Raw genomic sequence first — 16,243 nt, forward strand, 5'->3', positions numbered from 1 at the left:
TATAAACATGTTCAATGAACTAAGAGAAACCAAGGTTAATGAATTTAAGGAAGGTATGATGACAATGCCTCCTCAGATATAGAATATCAATAGAGAAATGATAAAAAAAAGAGGTAAGTGGAGATTCTGGAGTTGAGAAGTATCATAACCAAAATGAAAAATTCACCAGATAGATGGAATAGTAGATTTGAGCTGGCAGAAGAAGAAATAAGCAAACTTGAAGATAAATTAATAGAAATTTTATGCAATTTGAAGAACAGAGAGAAAAAAGAAGGAAGAAAAGTGAATATGGCCTTACAGAAACAAGGACATTATTAAGTGCACCAACAATAAGGAGTTCTGGAAGAAGAGGAAAGAGAGAAAGGGAGCAGAATAATATTCAAAGAAAGAATGGCAAATCCCAAATTCTATTTAAATAAAACAGTGATCTACCCATCCAAGAAGCTCAACAAATTCCAAATAGGATAAATGCAAAGAGAGTGCCTCTCCGACCATGGTCAAAATGATGAAAGACAAAGACAAAGAGAACATCTGGAAAGCAGCAAGGGGCTGTACAACACACTTAGTAGACAAACAAGGGAACCCCAGTAAGATTAATCATTGACTTCTTATTAGAGACAATGGAGGCCAGAAGGCAGAAGGAGGGCATATTTGAAGTGTTAAAAGAAAAAAGTGTAACCAAGAGTAAAACTATCTTACAAGGATGAAGGTGAAATAGGCAGACAGGTAAAAACTGAGAGAATGTGTTGTTAGCGGACCTGCTTTACAAGAAATACCAACAGAGACTCTTCGGGTGGAAAGCAAGTAATACCAGGCTGTAATTGGCATCCACATGAAAAAATAAAGATAATTATGTATGTAATTTACAAAAGAGCATAATTGCACATTTTTAGTCCTGACTGATTTAAGAAGCACTTGCATAAAGCAACATGTATGTCATTGTATTGTTGATCCTGTAACATACAGAAGTGTACAATACTTGACCATAATAGCACAAAGAAAGTAGGTGAGAGCAAAGCTGTCTTGGTGTAAGGACTTAAGCAAATAACTGAATCATTAGAACCTTAATAAATCATATGGAGATGAAAGTTGCCTTATCATACTCCCAATTTTACAGGGAATATGGAAACAAAGAGAAAAAACATGGACTTTGGAGTCAGAAAATCTGAGTTAAGTCCTTGCTTTGAGCAACTGTTAGCAGTTTGAACTTCAATAAGCCACTAGCATCTTTGAGTCTCAGTTACTTGATTTATCAAGTGCAGTTAGTGGTATAATATCTGACTTACCTTCTTTGTCCCATTTATCCTTTTGAAGGATCCTAGCATTTGGTGCTGTACTGAAAAAGCTCATGGATTCACAAATGTGTGAGAATATTCCTATTTGTGTCCCAAGCTGCAGGCTGCCAGCTCAAATCCAAGTTCATCTCCAAAGTCCCCCTTCCCTCAGTCACCACCCACAGATCTCCTTACCCTCATTCTCACCATCCCCCAAGGCAGAAATGAATCTTTCTTTAAGTGCCTATGGCCCTTCATTGGCACATCTTTAATTGCACTCATTCCATTCTTTCTGAAGTAATTTGTTTTCATGAACTCTCTTCTCTTTTAGACCGAGGTTGCTGAAGGGAAGAAAGGTCCCTGTGTCTTTCATTTCTGTTCTCTCTTAGTAGACACTAAATAAAGGTGAATTACTGAATGCATTCAATCGGCATCAAGCCCTGGGGAGTCCTGCAGTACCTGTTTACCCTTCCTACTCATAAAGTTATATTTTGTTTAAAAAATGTTGGCTCCAGCATATTCCGGTTTTATCAAAACTTCTTGCAAATCATAGGCTTGTCCTTGCACTTCGTATCTGGGGGAGGGAGGAGGAATGCTGTAACGTCTGTGAAAATAAGAACCGCCTCAGAAGCATATAAACAGAAATAGGCTAGCATGACATATTTCTTACTTTGGAGGCAGTGAAAATTTTGAGTAATTTTCTCTTCCACCTTCTTTCTATATTATTTTGGTTTCCAAATTTCTACATTGAGTTTGTATTATGATTAGGATGAAATGGCTGCTTGCTGATAATAAAAGTAGGCTGCAAGCAAGCTATGCTTCCATTTCAAAGCTCCTCTTTGCTGCCCCCCAAAGCAAGGGATACTCTACTTAAAAGCAATTTTCGTTTAGATTCTAAAAGAAAAAAAAGTTAAAAATTTCTCTCTAGCGAGCATTTAGGACAGTGAGGTCTGTAGGCTCGAGTTTTTTCTCTTGCCTTCTTTGCAATTAAACTCGAGAAAAACCTAAGAGGGGAAGTGAGGCGCAGGGTCGGGGGGGCGGAGCGGGGGGCGGTGACAGCCCCTGGGATGGGGCCGCACCAGAGCCCAGCGCAACTCGTGTGTCATCACTTATTGGCTAGCAGGGTCCCGGACCTTGGCCAATCGCAGGGGGCTGGGTCGTCATGGCGACGGGGAGGCTAACACAGGCGCTGTGCCCCGGAAACTTGTTCGTGGGAGAGCAGGGGACGATGGCCCAGAACCTGTACGGCCCAGGAGTCCGGATGGGCAACTGGACCGAGGACGTCTACCTGGAGGAGGTATGGAGGGAGTGGCCGGGCACGGCCCGCCCACTGCCCGGGGACTCCCCCGCCTGGCCTAAGTTCGGGCCCCTACTTAGAGCATCCCAAGCCTCCTTTCGCACCCAGCACACACCCAATGTCCCTAAAATCCCAACTCCCTCTGAACGCCCTAAGAATCTCACTGGCTGACCCGCAGGTCTCATGCCCTTCTACTCTTGCGGTACGCGGGCCTCTCACTGTTGTGGCCTCTCCCGTTGTGGAGCACGGGCTCCGGACGCGCAGGCTCAGCGGCCATGGCTCACGGGCCCAGCCGCTCCGCAGCATGTGGGATCCTCCCGGACCGGGGCACGAACCCGTGTACCGCGCATCGGCAGGAGGACTCTCAACCACTGCGCCACCAGGGAAGCCCCCTTCTACTCTTTACGCGCGTCTCTTGGCCTCCCAAACTCTCAAGGCCCCTGCCTGTGTCTCTCCCTTAGTCTAGAGCCCCACTAAATTCCCTCTGTTCCACAGAGTCTTACAGTCTCCGAAGGTGCGGTCCAGGTCAGCAGGTAGACTGTAAGCAGAAATACTGCCCCCACCCTCCACCTTGTCCCACATCCCCTCCTGAGTGTCCCCGTAGCATCCCTTTCACTGACCTTATACTCATTGCCCTGAATTGTCCTATGGCGGTCTTAACAAGACCCTGGGCCATCCTTTTATGGAACTAGTTGGGTGGGGAGACACTTTGGGTGTCCATCATCATACAACTAGCAGAGACCTCAGTAGGAGGGGATATATGACCTCCAAATGTTACTCATCGTTGTCACTGGTTGGAGTAATTATAGGTGATGTTTCTTTTTTGTGTCTTTCTCATTTTTCTAAACATTCCACAATGAAATAAAAAATAAAGTAATGCTAAAAAAGTAATGCTAAAAAAAGTCCCCATTCCCATTATGCTCACATTTCTTTTTACGTTCTCAAATTTTGCTTTTACAACTTGTCGTGCTTTGGACCTAAAAGCTCTCAGTATCTCTGTTATTCAGGACTATTGTTGACCCTTTATGTTTCATTCATTTTTCTCTTTAACCAGGAGCTCATGAAAGGCTTCTTAGCAAAGAAGGACAAGGGACAACTTCTCATACAGAGAAACAGAAGACGGAAAGAGAATCTTTTGAGACCGGTAATTTTAAATTCAAGCGTTGTTTTCAAAAGTCTATCAAATTAAATGTGAGAATAGGTTAAGCCAGCAAAAATTCCATAAGTGAGTTGTCCCATAAGTGAGTTGTCATTTGGAAAATACCAATTCTTCTCTTTAGATAACCACAATGTTGAAAATTCCCTAAGATTTTAGAAACATGAGAAGTTTGCTATTAATTTTGTTCACCTGCATTTTCCAAATTAAGAAATGAATAGATTGATACATGCACAAGTAAAATGCCCTTTAGTTGGTGCTCAAGAAAATTTCTAGGAATGTTGAATAAATTAATAATGGAATCAACCCATGTAATTTTTCATCAGCTTTATTTTACTTCGTTTGGGATTATCAGGGGCATTGATTTGGCAAATTGGGAGCAGATTGGTGGCAGGAAAAGGAAGAAGAAAGATTTCAGGAAATTCAAGTCAATCCCTTCTTAAAATAGGGTACATCTTCACTGGCTGTGAAGGAATTGCATGGTTTATCTGAAAAACTCCTATTTAAATTGTAGATGCAGCTTTCCATATCTGAAGACGGATACATTCGCTATGGCGACAAAGTGATGCTTGTGAATCCTGACCACCCTGAGACAGAAGCTTATCTGTTTCTGGGCGGGGACCTGAGCTTGTGTATGACTCCAGATGAAATTAAAGCCCATCTGAGTGATGAATTAGAGGTGCCCTGTGGCCTGAGCGCAGCTCAAACCAAGATCCCGGTTGGCAGAAACACTTTTACCATTTTGTGGTAAAGATACTTTAATTTTGGGCTCATTTTCGTCATAAATATCTGTTTTCACTTGCAGTCTAAGGATGCCCTGGGATTAGAGCAGTACTGATTGGAGGCAAAGGTTATGTGAATATTCTCTGTGATTCTCATCTTGCTTTCTTATCTTGAGAATGATTGTCAAGGGGCCTTTACAATCCTGTTACTTAAACATCAGGATAATGGGTAATTTGATTTCAGTTCACATCAGGATAATGGATAATTTGGATTCAATTCAAAATACTTAATTCAAAAGTATTGGATCCAGGGAATTAAATTCAGAATCTGCCCAGAAGCAAAGTGGGTTTTCCTAATAACATTTCATAAGGCTTTGAGCTCATTTGAGTGCTTTCATTGTTTTTAATGCTACTCTGTTATTTCTACATCAGAAATATATAGTTAAATGCAAGGTAGCAGTACATGGGGATTTGCTGTTTTAAAACTGTCCACTAAAAATGTACTTGAATTTTTGGAGATGAGCATCTAAATCCTTAGAGAATAGATAATTACAATTAAAAGTCATTGCTTTCAGTTTGTTACTAAACTATGATAGAAAGTTTATGTGACAGGGATATAACTTGTCCTTTAAGTCTTTAGAGTTTTTGAATACACATAATTTATGTTAAAACAACTAAAAATTGATCACAATTTCTGTTTCCTGGAAGATTAAGAGGGAAGAGTGTATTAAATGTCTACAGATTTGTTACCTTGCTTCTCTCTAAAGTTGTCAGTGTATGGGGATGTCATATATAGAATAGGGAATATAGTCAGTAATATCATAATAATTTTAAATGACAACAGATGGTAAGTAGATTTATTGTGATCATCTCCTAACGTGTATAAATATCAAATCATGATGTATACACTTAAAACTAAATATAAGATTATATATCAATTGTACTTCAATTAAAAAAAGATGTCAGTGGACTTGGACCAATTCGTTAGTGTAGGACAGTATGACTTGCTCAGTCCACCCTAGGCTCACAAAGTGGGAACACTGTGTGTTCCGAGTGTGTTGGAAGACAGTGAGTAAGGTGCCAGCAAGACTTGAAGGCCAAAAGAAAAGACCTTTTGGTAAGTGACTTGTTTCAGTTATGGTACATGAATAGACATTACTAAGAAAATTATAAACAAAAGTGCATACACAAAAAATAGAGCTGTAGAATGATCCTAATACAGAGAATTTACATTATATTAATTCTCCACTGACAGTGCAGCTGGAGAGGTCACTGGTCAGGTCCTTAGATACGGGCAGAACTTTCGCCTCGGGATAGCAGGAGGATCTGCAGACAGAATGGTAAGTCGTAATACTGCACGTCTACTTTGGACCAGTCATTTTTGTTTCCATGTGGGCTATTGGCTACTTACTGAAGCGGACAGAGAACTCTATGGGCATGGGCTCCATCTCTGGCCTCATTATGGTGTCAGCCTGCAGCTTTTCCAAGGCAGTCTGGGGCCAATTCTTTCCTTCTAACCTCACGAATTACAAAAATACATCCTTAAAAGCTAAAGGGTAAGGGGAAAAAAACCCTCTTTGCAATGCAGCTGGTAAAAAGCAAAAATTTATACCACCTCCACTTGTAAGTTAAATGATCAGATTATGTAATAATAATCTGACAGCTGTTTAATGTCACCAGTGCTAACACATTTGCATAAATCCGGGAGCATAAGCCTTTGATCTTTACCTCTACCTTGGGAATTAGGCAGCGTAATAGAACCAGATAAATATGGATTTGAATTCCAGCTGAGATGCATACCTAAGGGTTGAGACTTTGGGTAAGTTATTTAACCTTTTTGAATCTTTCTATAAAACGGAGATTATTTACTTACTACGTGTTTAAGAGCTTCACATATGTCAACTCATTTATTCCCCCCAACAAGTCTTTAAAGTAGGGACTATTTTACCCGTTTTACTGATGGGGAAACTGAGGCACAGCAAGTTAAGTGACTTCGCTCCAAGTCACTTGGCTACTAAGTGGCAGAGCTGGTATTATATATAACATTTTTCACTGAATCAAAGATTCCATTATTGTATGATGTGGCATCATCATCACCAGCAGCATCATTATTATTTTCATACTACCAAGAAATCAGTGCTGGCAATTAAATTCTGACACACCATAGATGGTAAGCTGCAGCCTGATTTTAAATGTGAAAATTAGAGGAAATACCCAGTTGCTGAAAGAGGAAGTAAATCATCACTCTCTCATCCAGAGAGTAGCCCTACTAACATTTTAGCTTATTTTATAAAGGGAAAATCTTAAAATATAGGGAAAATTACAAGTATTACAACATTTAGATTATTTTTTTCTTTTCTTTTTTTGTTTCTCTCTTTCTTTTTATTTACCTTCTTTTCCCACCTCTCCCTTCCATCTCTGCTCTCCTTCTCTTTCCCCTAAATCATCTGTTCTTTGCCTGTTTATTGACTTGGGCTTAAATATCTGCTCTTCCACAGATTATAAAAATTTGCCATGTTTGTTGCTAATATTTCCTCTCATTTGTTAACTTGGCTTTTAAATTGTAGTTGTTCTCATCTATTTTTAAGTGAAATCTATCAGTGCTTTTCTCTGTAATTCCTTCCATTGCTCAGAGCCTTTGAAGTCTGCTCCAAAGATATGATAAAAAGAATAACTTGTATTAATTTTTAAATGTCTAAACTTGAACTGTTGCTTAAGTTTATTCTTTCATCCACTTGGGATTTATTTTGATAAAGGCCTTGATGTGAACATCTAAATTTCCTCCAAATGACGAGTCAGTCATATCTGTGTTATTTCTTGAATAATTATTCCTTTCTTCACTGACACATGCTGCATGCATTAAATTATTATACATGGCTTTCTATTTGGATCCTTTGAACTGGAGTTGTTTATTTTCATTCCAGGTCACTTTGATGACTTGTAGGACTAGTTCTGTATCATTACACTTCTTTGTCTGGATTATGTTAGGAATTAATCTTTCAGTTAAATGTAGTAATAATTTTTTTAAGTCCCTCTGCCCCTGTGGGGGGAAAAATCACTTGGTATTTTGATTGGCATTGTAATTAAGTAAGTGCACATATTTAGTAGCTTTACAATATTTGTTCTTCTGAGATGTCTCTCTGTTTCTTCAATTATTCTTTTCTATCTCAGTAAAGTTTTGTGCTTTCCTTCACATGGATCTGACACTGAGCTCATCAAGGTTATTCCTTGGTATCTTCTATTTTGGAAGCTATTGAAGGTAGGTCCTTTTGACAGTTGCAGCAAAAATAGAAGATAGACATTGATTTTTATACTCACCTTGGATGAAATCACTTACTCTTATGAATTCTAGTTGATTCTCTTAGGACTTCTAGGTAGACAGTCGTCTTATCTTCAAATGATGACAATTTTATCTCTTCTCAAATTCTTATACCTCTTATTTCTGTTTCTTGTCTTCAAATTAGCAAGCTCTTTCAGGGTATTTATGAAAAATCTGTTGATGGTGGCCTTGTAGAGGCCTGATTTTTGTTCCTGATTTTCTTATTGTTTTTCTTTTTTTTGTGGTACGCGGGCCTCTCACTGTTGTGGCCTTCCTATATGTATATATGTATATGTATAGCTGATTCACTTTGTGATAAAGCAGAAACTAACACACCATTGTAAAGCAATTATACTCCAATAAAGATGTTAAAAAAAATAAAATAAATAAAAATTAAAAAAAGAGGAGGAGTGCATGAGATGGAGAGGGAGGCTGTGTTTGGTATTCCAAGGAAAGGAAAGCAGTTGCCGGTGATGTGAGGGCGGGTGGTCTCAGCCTCTGAGATGGCCTTTCTGAGGGAGAGGAAAGTTGAATGTTCTTGTACAATCCGTAAGAACAGGGTTTTTGAAAACTGCTTTTGAACACACTGGCCGTCCAGCCAGTTGACGGCTCCCTACTTCCCCAGCCTCTCGGGTAGCTGTGAGGTAGTCCATCTGCTTGCTGTCGTTTTCAGTTATATTTATCAAGTGACCACAGGACCCTCATGAAGTCGTCTAAGAGGTCTTGGCTCCAGGAGGTGTACCTGACGGATGAGGACTCCTACCTGAACTGCTGGCAGGCGGCCTTCCCTGACCCCCAGCTACGCCTGGAATATGAAGGCTTCCCCGTCCTGGTGAGCTCAGCCTGGGGAAGACAGACGTGTGCGTGGATGCTGTGAAGTGGGTGCGATTTACTCCTGTGTGTGAAATGGAGGCTTATCAGGGCTCCGATGCCTTATATGCCTCACACACTTTCACTCTCTCTCTCTTTTTCATTTCTTTCTTTTTTTAAAAAAATGTATTTATTTATTTATTTATTTATTTATATTAAAAAATTTAAAAAAAATTTTTTTTGGCTGCACCGTCCGTGCAGCATGCAGGATCTTAGCTCCCTGACCAGGGATCGAACCTGTGCCACCTGCAGTGGAAGAGCAGAGCCTTAACCACTGGACCGCCAGGAAGTCCCTCTTTTTCATTTCTAACTCAAGTTTGGGAGGCACCATTTTGCCCTGTGGCAGCATCCTGCCTTGGTGTTTCTCGACACTGGCGGCGCACAGAATCACCTACAGAGCTTCATAAAGATACCGAGGCCCAGGCTCTGCCCCTGAGATCAGGCTGAGAACCACTGCCCTGAGATTGTAAGAATGATGACACTGCTTTCTTTCAGGCCTCTGTTAAGTCCTCATTTCTAAAGAGACTGGGTAATCTGGGGGAAGTGAAGGACAGGGGGCGGGCAGACGCACAGGTGAGCACATTGCTGGACATTTTCTCAGGAGCCTGGACCCTGCGGACAGGAGCACAGTTCTGGATAGGAAGGCAGGTCTGGTGGGCACAGAGCTGTTTTGAGGACCAGAGGCCATGCTACTTGCTTGTGAGACATCCAGCAGACGGAGACTAAGGAGTTGTTGGAGGTTATTGGGAGAGTTACTGGATTTACAGCCAGGAAGGACTTAAAGAGTTGGCCATCCAGGAAGGGGCCCCCAGTTACCAGCCACTCTGAACCCACCTGACGCAGTAGGCTTCTCTCCCGAGCTCTGCAGGCGGACCCAGGTTTGCAAGGGTCTTTCTCCCAGCACGGAGAATATACAAGTGGTCCACAATGATGCATGCTTGACAGATTTCCTCTCTTCCACTGGTCTTTGCCAAGATTTGCTCTCCTTGCAACTGCCTCTCATTCCCATGATTTAAAGTGTCAGTATCTCAGTTTCATTGTCTGTAAAATGGACATAGATGATGATGCCTAACTTACGAGGTTTTGTGAGGATTAAGCAGTTAGTACATTTACAGTGCTTATTAGAAAAGTGCCTGGCCCAGACAGCACTCCCAAGCATTCATTGTTGTTAATTTTTTTTTTTTTTTTTTTGCGGGACGCGGGCCTTTCAGTGTTGTGGCCTCTCCCTTTGCGGAGCACAGGCTCCGGACGCGCAGGCTCAACGGCCATGGCTCACGGGCCCAGCCGCTCCACGGCATGTGGGATCTTCCCGGACCGGGGCACAAGCCTGAGTCCCCTGCATCGGCAGGCGGACTCTCGTTGTTAATTTAACGGTGGTTGTTCTATTGTTGCTGTCATTAGGTTAGAGAGGTTGGGGAGTTCAGACACCAGGAGCTCATTTCTCTGTTGCTAACTCAGTCCACAGCCCGAGGCAGGTCACTGAGCCACATTCAGACACATCTGCAGAATGGGACATTTCATACCTGTCCAGCTGCTGTCCACATGTCAATACCCTCCAGTCAGAGACCATCAGGAGCACCTGGGGTTGAACGAGTCGGCTTTATTACTAGTTGCAGTGATGGAGAACGTGCACCATGGAAAACCGTGGGGCGTCTCAGTAAGAGGCTGGTATACATGGTCCGAAAGGATACATGCACCCCAGTGTTCATTGCAGCACTGTTTACAATAGCCAAGACATGAAAGCAACCTAAGTGCCCATGGACAGAGGAGCGGATAAAGAAGATGTGGTACATATATACAATGGAATAGTACTCAGCCATAGAAAAGAATGAATTAATGCCATTTGCAGCAACATGGATGGGCCTAGAGACTGTCATACTGAGTGAAGTAAGTCAGACAGAGGAAGAAATATGATATCGCTTATATGCGGAATCTGAAAAGAAATGATACAGATGAACTTATTTACAAAACAGAAACAGACTCACAGACTTAGAGAACGAACTTACGGTTACCAGGGGGAAGGGTGGGAGGAAGGGATAGTTAGGGAGTTTGGGATTGACATGCACACTCTGCTATCTTTTAAATGGATAACCAACAAGGACCTACTGTATAGCACAGGGAACTCTGCTCAACATTATGTAACAACCTAAATGGAAAAAGAGTTTGAAAAAGAAGAGATACATGTATATGTATAACTGAATACGTTTGTTGTACACCTGAAACTAACACAACATTGTTAATCAACTATACTCCAATATAAAATAAAAAGTTTTAAAAATAAAATAAAATAAAATAATTAGAAAGAAAGGACAAGTTATAGAATTGGGGCTGTGGTTGGGAGATTTTAGTGAGGGTCTCAGGAAGTGGGGCTTTGCCCTGGATTGGAATCTGTCAGGAAGCAGGGCTGTCTCAGTACATCTTATCTATAGAGGGCAGGCCAGAGCACGGCCAAAGCTGTCATGAGTAAGGAAGCAGCAGTCACTCCTATTCTCTAGGAGAGGAGGACATTTGGTATTTTGTGGCTTGGACAATGCTCATGTTTTTGCTGTGTTCAGACATGATCACAAAGTGGTCTTCTTTTTGTCTTGACCCATCGTGGTCACAGCGTGGCCTTGTCTGATGTGGGCACTGTGTGAAATTGATCATATTCCACAGGAGAACACTAAGGCAGAGCCCTGGGTGCCAGGCCAGTTCCTGGATGTCAGGGGCTGCTTTTCCCCATCTCACACTGCTTTTAGCTTATGTGAGTCAGGATTTTGAAATAATATGTCTTTTATTTTCTGATTATAAACAATAAATGTTCACTTATGGAAAGTCAGGAAAGTCCAAAAAATAATATGATGATTACCAGTAGTTCCATCTTCTAGAGAAAGCCAGTTATCATTTCTTTTTCCATGCATATGTTTTTTTAAATTTAGTTTTAATTTTTTAAAAAAATAGGACATCAGGAATATTCTTATTTTTTCCACTTAACACCACTGACCATATTTCAAGTTGTCAAAGATCTTCTCCAATATGATTTTAAATGATTGTATAATGTTACATCATATGTGTATCTACAATAATGTATTTATTAATCTATTATGATTTGGCTTCTAGGTTATTCTCTCTCTCTCTCTCTCTCTCTCTCTCTCTCTATATATATATATATATATATATATAAATGAATATATACTATATTTCCAAATTTTTGCTTTTAGGAAACTGGAGGCCTTAATTCATAATTAAAATAACATACTCTCTTTATCTTTAAAGGCAAATGCAAAAATTCTTATCAATCACTGCCACACGAATTGGGGGCTGGTGGCCCACCGGCATCTTTTCTTAAGGTATTGTATAGCAGGGTACAAGAAAATGCCATGCCAGAGAGCAGGGGCTGTGAATATAGGCAAAGAAGTTCAATTTAAAGAGGATGGCCATGCACAGAAAAAGTCCTTTCATGACGAAATATCGCCACATAGAACTCTGATGGTGTGAAAACTCTTATTAGAGCCCCTTCTATTATACAGGTCCTTCCCCACAGAAGACTTTAGCTATAATGGGATCCTATATACCTGGTCCTTGCCCAAGTAGGATGAGTCTTGTTGGCAAACACATAGTGTTTTAGAGACCACCCCCCCAAGAGCTTTATGTAGCAGTCTGTTGAATTACGTGCTTTGAGATGAACTTAACAGCTTACTGAGGGTTGTAATTCCATTTCCAACTAGTGTTAATTCTTTTTTGCCCCAGTACCTATTTTGGAAAGGAAGCAGAGGTCGCTGCGCACACATATCTGGATTCACACAGAGTTGAAAAGCCAAAGAACCATTGGATGTTGGTGACTGGGAATCCCAGGAAGGACTTGTCCACCATGTTGGATCTGCCTAAACCGCCGGCGGCGGACACCCGAGTCCTGGAGCAGGTGGCGGAGCCGGGGACCAGGAACGCACCTGGCGCGCATACGTGCACTCGTCCGATGTAGCTTTACAGTAAATCTATCTCGGCCATGCCTCAAGCTATTCTTAAGGAAGGCACAGAACTCTCTGAACATTGTATTAAAACAAAGGCTGTATTCAGATTATTGAATTAATGGTGGAGGTCTAGGACACAGGAAAAAACAAACAAAAAACCTTGCCTTGGGCCATAGCTCAGAAATGGTCTTTGAAAGTGACAGATGATATTCCTTTGTTGCTGATCAAATTCTGAAGACTCAGCTTCCTTTATTTAGATCCTACAGCAGCAGCTTCTATAAGGACTGTAAAAAACTCGTTACTTTTTAAAAATGTTGCTTTTTAAAGCTATGTCTGTGTAATGAAGCTATCGGAACTTTACTGAATTTCTGGCACCATTCTCTTTCCCCCGACTCTGTACTATGTACTAAGAAATCAAAAATGGGTAGCTGTGGACTGTGGCCTTACTTTAGAGTTGAACATTTTCCCCCTTGTATTTTTGTGTCTCCTTCTAGCTTGCAGGGGTGGGCTCAAGACCTCTATTTGACCTCCATTATTTTGTAATGATTGTCATATTGCAGAATCTCCTTATTTCTCCTTTATCTTTGAAACCAGTACATTAGTTGTGGCATTCACATCATCAGACAAAATACGTATATATCCTTCCACGTGTTTGTCCATCTACTCATTCTTTGTCGAGTACGGAGCACCTATGATGTGTAAGGTGTTGTAATGGGATGAAGAGATGCCCAGCCCAGGAAGTAAAGGTGAGGGCTAAGGCTGGTTTGCTTTTAAATACCCTCGGTCCTCCGTATCTGCGGTTTCGCATCCGTGGCTTCAACCAGCCGCTGAATGTGTAGTATTATGTTTATGATCTGCTGTTGGTTGAATCTGCGGCTACGGAACCTGCAGATTCGGAAGCCACATTAAGGAATCTGATCATCCTAGGATTTTGGTATCCTCGGGGGCCCTGGAAACAATCCCTGGGGATACCGAGTGACGACTGTATACCCAGAGGCGGAAAATAAGTCACGGGTTATGTAAATGCGTTTCAAATTGATGCGGCTTCAAGCCAGTGTGGGTTGAGCCTCTTCGAGGAGACAGGCATTTGCCCTTCACGTGCAGTAGGAGTTAGGGCGGTGGTTCCTGCCCTTGGCTGTGCACTGGATTCAGCTGGAGAACTTTAGCAATTACTGATGCCTGGCCCTAGCCCAGAAATTCTGAGTGAATGGTCTGGGGTGCAGCCAGGGCAAGGAGCATTTTCAGTGGTCTTCGGCTGACTCTAATGTATTGCCAGAGTTGGGATTCACTGCATCAGGAGAGGAGAAGGAAGCGACGGTTCCTTGGGGGCGGTCAGGAAAGGCTTTTCTGAGCGGGCATTAAATCAGAATTTCTGGGGTGGGGCTTTAAAAAAATAAAGATGCTTGGGCCTACCTCTGGAGATTCTTATTTAATTGACTTGGATTGGAGCCCAGGTATCAGCATTTTAAAAACACTTGCTACTTTTTAAAAAATGTGCCGCCTGGGTTGAGAACCGATGACTTAGCTGAGCAGAATTTGGTTTGCCTGTGTATCTCCAAAGGGTGTAACCAGAACTGGAAGTTTAAACAATCTGCAAGTGTCTAGACCAGTTCTGGTGCATTCTTGTCCTGCCATGAGGTGTCCACGGAAAGCTTTCAGACAACATGGGGACTCACATTGCTTCCTTAAGCCATCTTTCAATGGTTCCTTGACTGAATCGCCAAAGAGTTTTAGTCCCCCAGGAATACTGACCAAGTTTGCAAGCATATAGTTAGTGACAACTATGGTGTGACTTCCACCTGGCTGATGGCAGCTGTAAGGCCCAGTCATTTTAATTCAAAGATGTTAAAATATGAAAAAGAAATCCCTGTATATCTTAGAATAGGTGAAAGACAATAACCAAAAAGTTAGTGCTATTGAACTGAGCAAACACTTTCACCTGTATATTACCTTGTGTGATCACATCAGAGCTGCTGCCTTGGGTCTGCTGAGTGCATTCAAAATTATTAAGGGGTTTTTACACTCATTTCCTTATTCTCACTATTTTCTGGGCTTAGACTGGATATTGTTCATTGCCATAACCCCATTTCTTGAGGAATATCTGTTGACTGAGTGAATGAATCCATATCCTTTGCAGAGGTGACAATAGGGACAATAGGCTTGTAGAAGTTAAGTGATTTGCTCAAGGTCACATAGCTCATAAATAGCAGAATTGGGCAGGACCAAGTCAGATCTTCTAGAGCTTCTTCTAAACCAAAGTTTTCTAACCACACACTCAATTTTTGGGGGTCCAGATAATTATTTGTTGTGGGGGACTGTCCTGCACCTTATAAGATGGTTGGCAGCATCCCTAGCCTCTACCTACTAGATGACGGTAACACACCTCCACTTGAGACAACTAAAAATGTCTCTTGTCATTGCTAAATATTCCCTGGGGAAAAAAATATATGCCATTTGAGTACCACTGTCCCTTGGTCTTCTAGATCTTCTTTATTTGCCATTGACAGAGGATGCTGTAGAGGGATTTTCCTTTCTATATTTTTTAATAGAGGTTAGAATATATGGTGTCTAGGTAGCTTCCAGGTTTACTAATAATCTGCTTCTGGCATCTGACCTGAGCTTTGGTGGAAACCTAGAATTTTGTGTAGGTTGGGCCTCCAGGATAAGGTTGCTATGTGGACCTATGCATAGTTCACCTTGGTACACACAGCCAAGAGTGGTATTCAAATTGTTAAACAACCTACACAGTTTTTCCTGAATATCACTGGGCACCAGCCTAACAAAACAAACTCCAGCCACAGTGCTGGGGTAGGGTCCTCAAGGCCCCCTGCTGGGCCAGACATTTACTCTCTAGTTTCTGAATTGCAGGGAAGTCCAAGGGTTTCCACCCCCCCATGGAGGTGCCAGGGTTGCCCGGGGCATCTGAGGGACTTGGGTTAGTAGCTGTGTGAGAGGCACACAGTACCTTAGTAGTGGTCTTCAGTGTGGGATACACAAGCTGACCCATTGAGATGTGAAAGGAAAAGTTTAGAACTTCTATGTATATCATTATTTTACCCTGTAAAATACATTAATGTTTGTTTCCTACTGTTCAAAATGTTAGTTTTTTTAATGCACATATAGTTTAGCAGGCATGAATAAAATTTGTAAATATAAGTGTGTGCGTGTGTGTGTGTGTGTGTATGTAGTTAATGCTCAAAGCTTACCAGGAAGGGTGTACAATAACACAGTGTGGAGACCATTCTGTGTGCTGTGTGTCGTCGTTTGTTATACAGAATCTGCCACTGAGTCACTGTTGCTGCGTAGCTCTGTCCCCAGTCATGGACTACAGGTTCCCCCTGCCCAACCCAAGGTTCACTTTAGCTCAATTGCACAGATTTCTATCCATCCTCCACTGTGTGCTGGTTCTCTTACTAGGATGGTGGAGACAGCAACAAATAAGGCAAAGACCCTGCAACTGGGGGCAAAGGGAGAGGAAAGAAGAAACCACGAGTGATTATGCCCCGAGCCTTCTATGATCCCTGTGGGAGAACAAGGAGATGCTCGGGGACCAGGGAAGGCTGCCCTCGGATGACACTTGAGTGAGAAAGGACACCACAGAGAAGAGCATTCCTGGCCAGGGAGGCCCGAAGTGGGGTGGGGGACGTTTGGAGCA

At 41.8% G+C, this 16,243-nt stretch overlaps 1 protein-coding gene across 1 annotated transcript; it reads left to right on the forward strand.

The window, feature by feature from the left end:
* Positions 1 to 2,502: 2,502 nt before the first annotated feature.
* Positions 2,503 to 12,599, forward strand: CFAP161 (cilia and flagella associated protein 161; the record flags this gene model as incomplete). The annotated part of the gene is made up of 7 exons (XM_079699062.1): positions 2,503 to 2,571; positions 3,626 to 3,715; positions 4,242 to 4,474; positions 5,705 to 5,789; positions 8,442 to 8,600; positions 11,894 to 11,967; positions 12,368 to 12,599. 7 exons carry the CDS (start codon positions 2,503 to 2,505, stop codon positions 12,597 to 12,599), a joined length of 942 nt encoding a protein of 313 aa, XP_079555188.1.
* Between the last annotated feature and the right edge of the window lie 3,644 nt (positions 12,600 to 16,243).

Source organism: Hyperoodon ampullatus (genome assembly GCF_949752795.1).
Source record: "Hyperoodon ampullatus genome assembly, chromosome: 3".
Lineage (NCBI taxonomy): Eukaryota > Metazoa > Chordata > Mammalia > Artiodactyla > Ziphiidae > Hyperoodon > Hyperoodon ampullatus.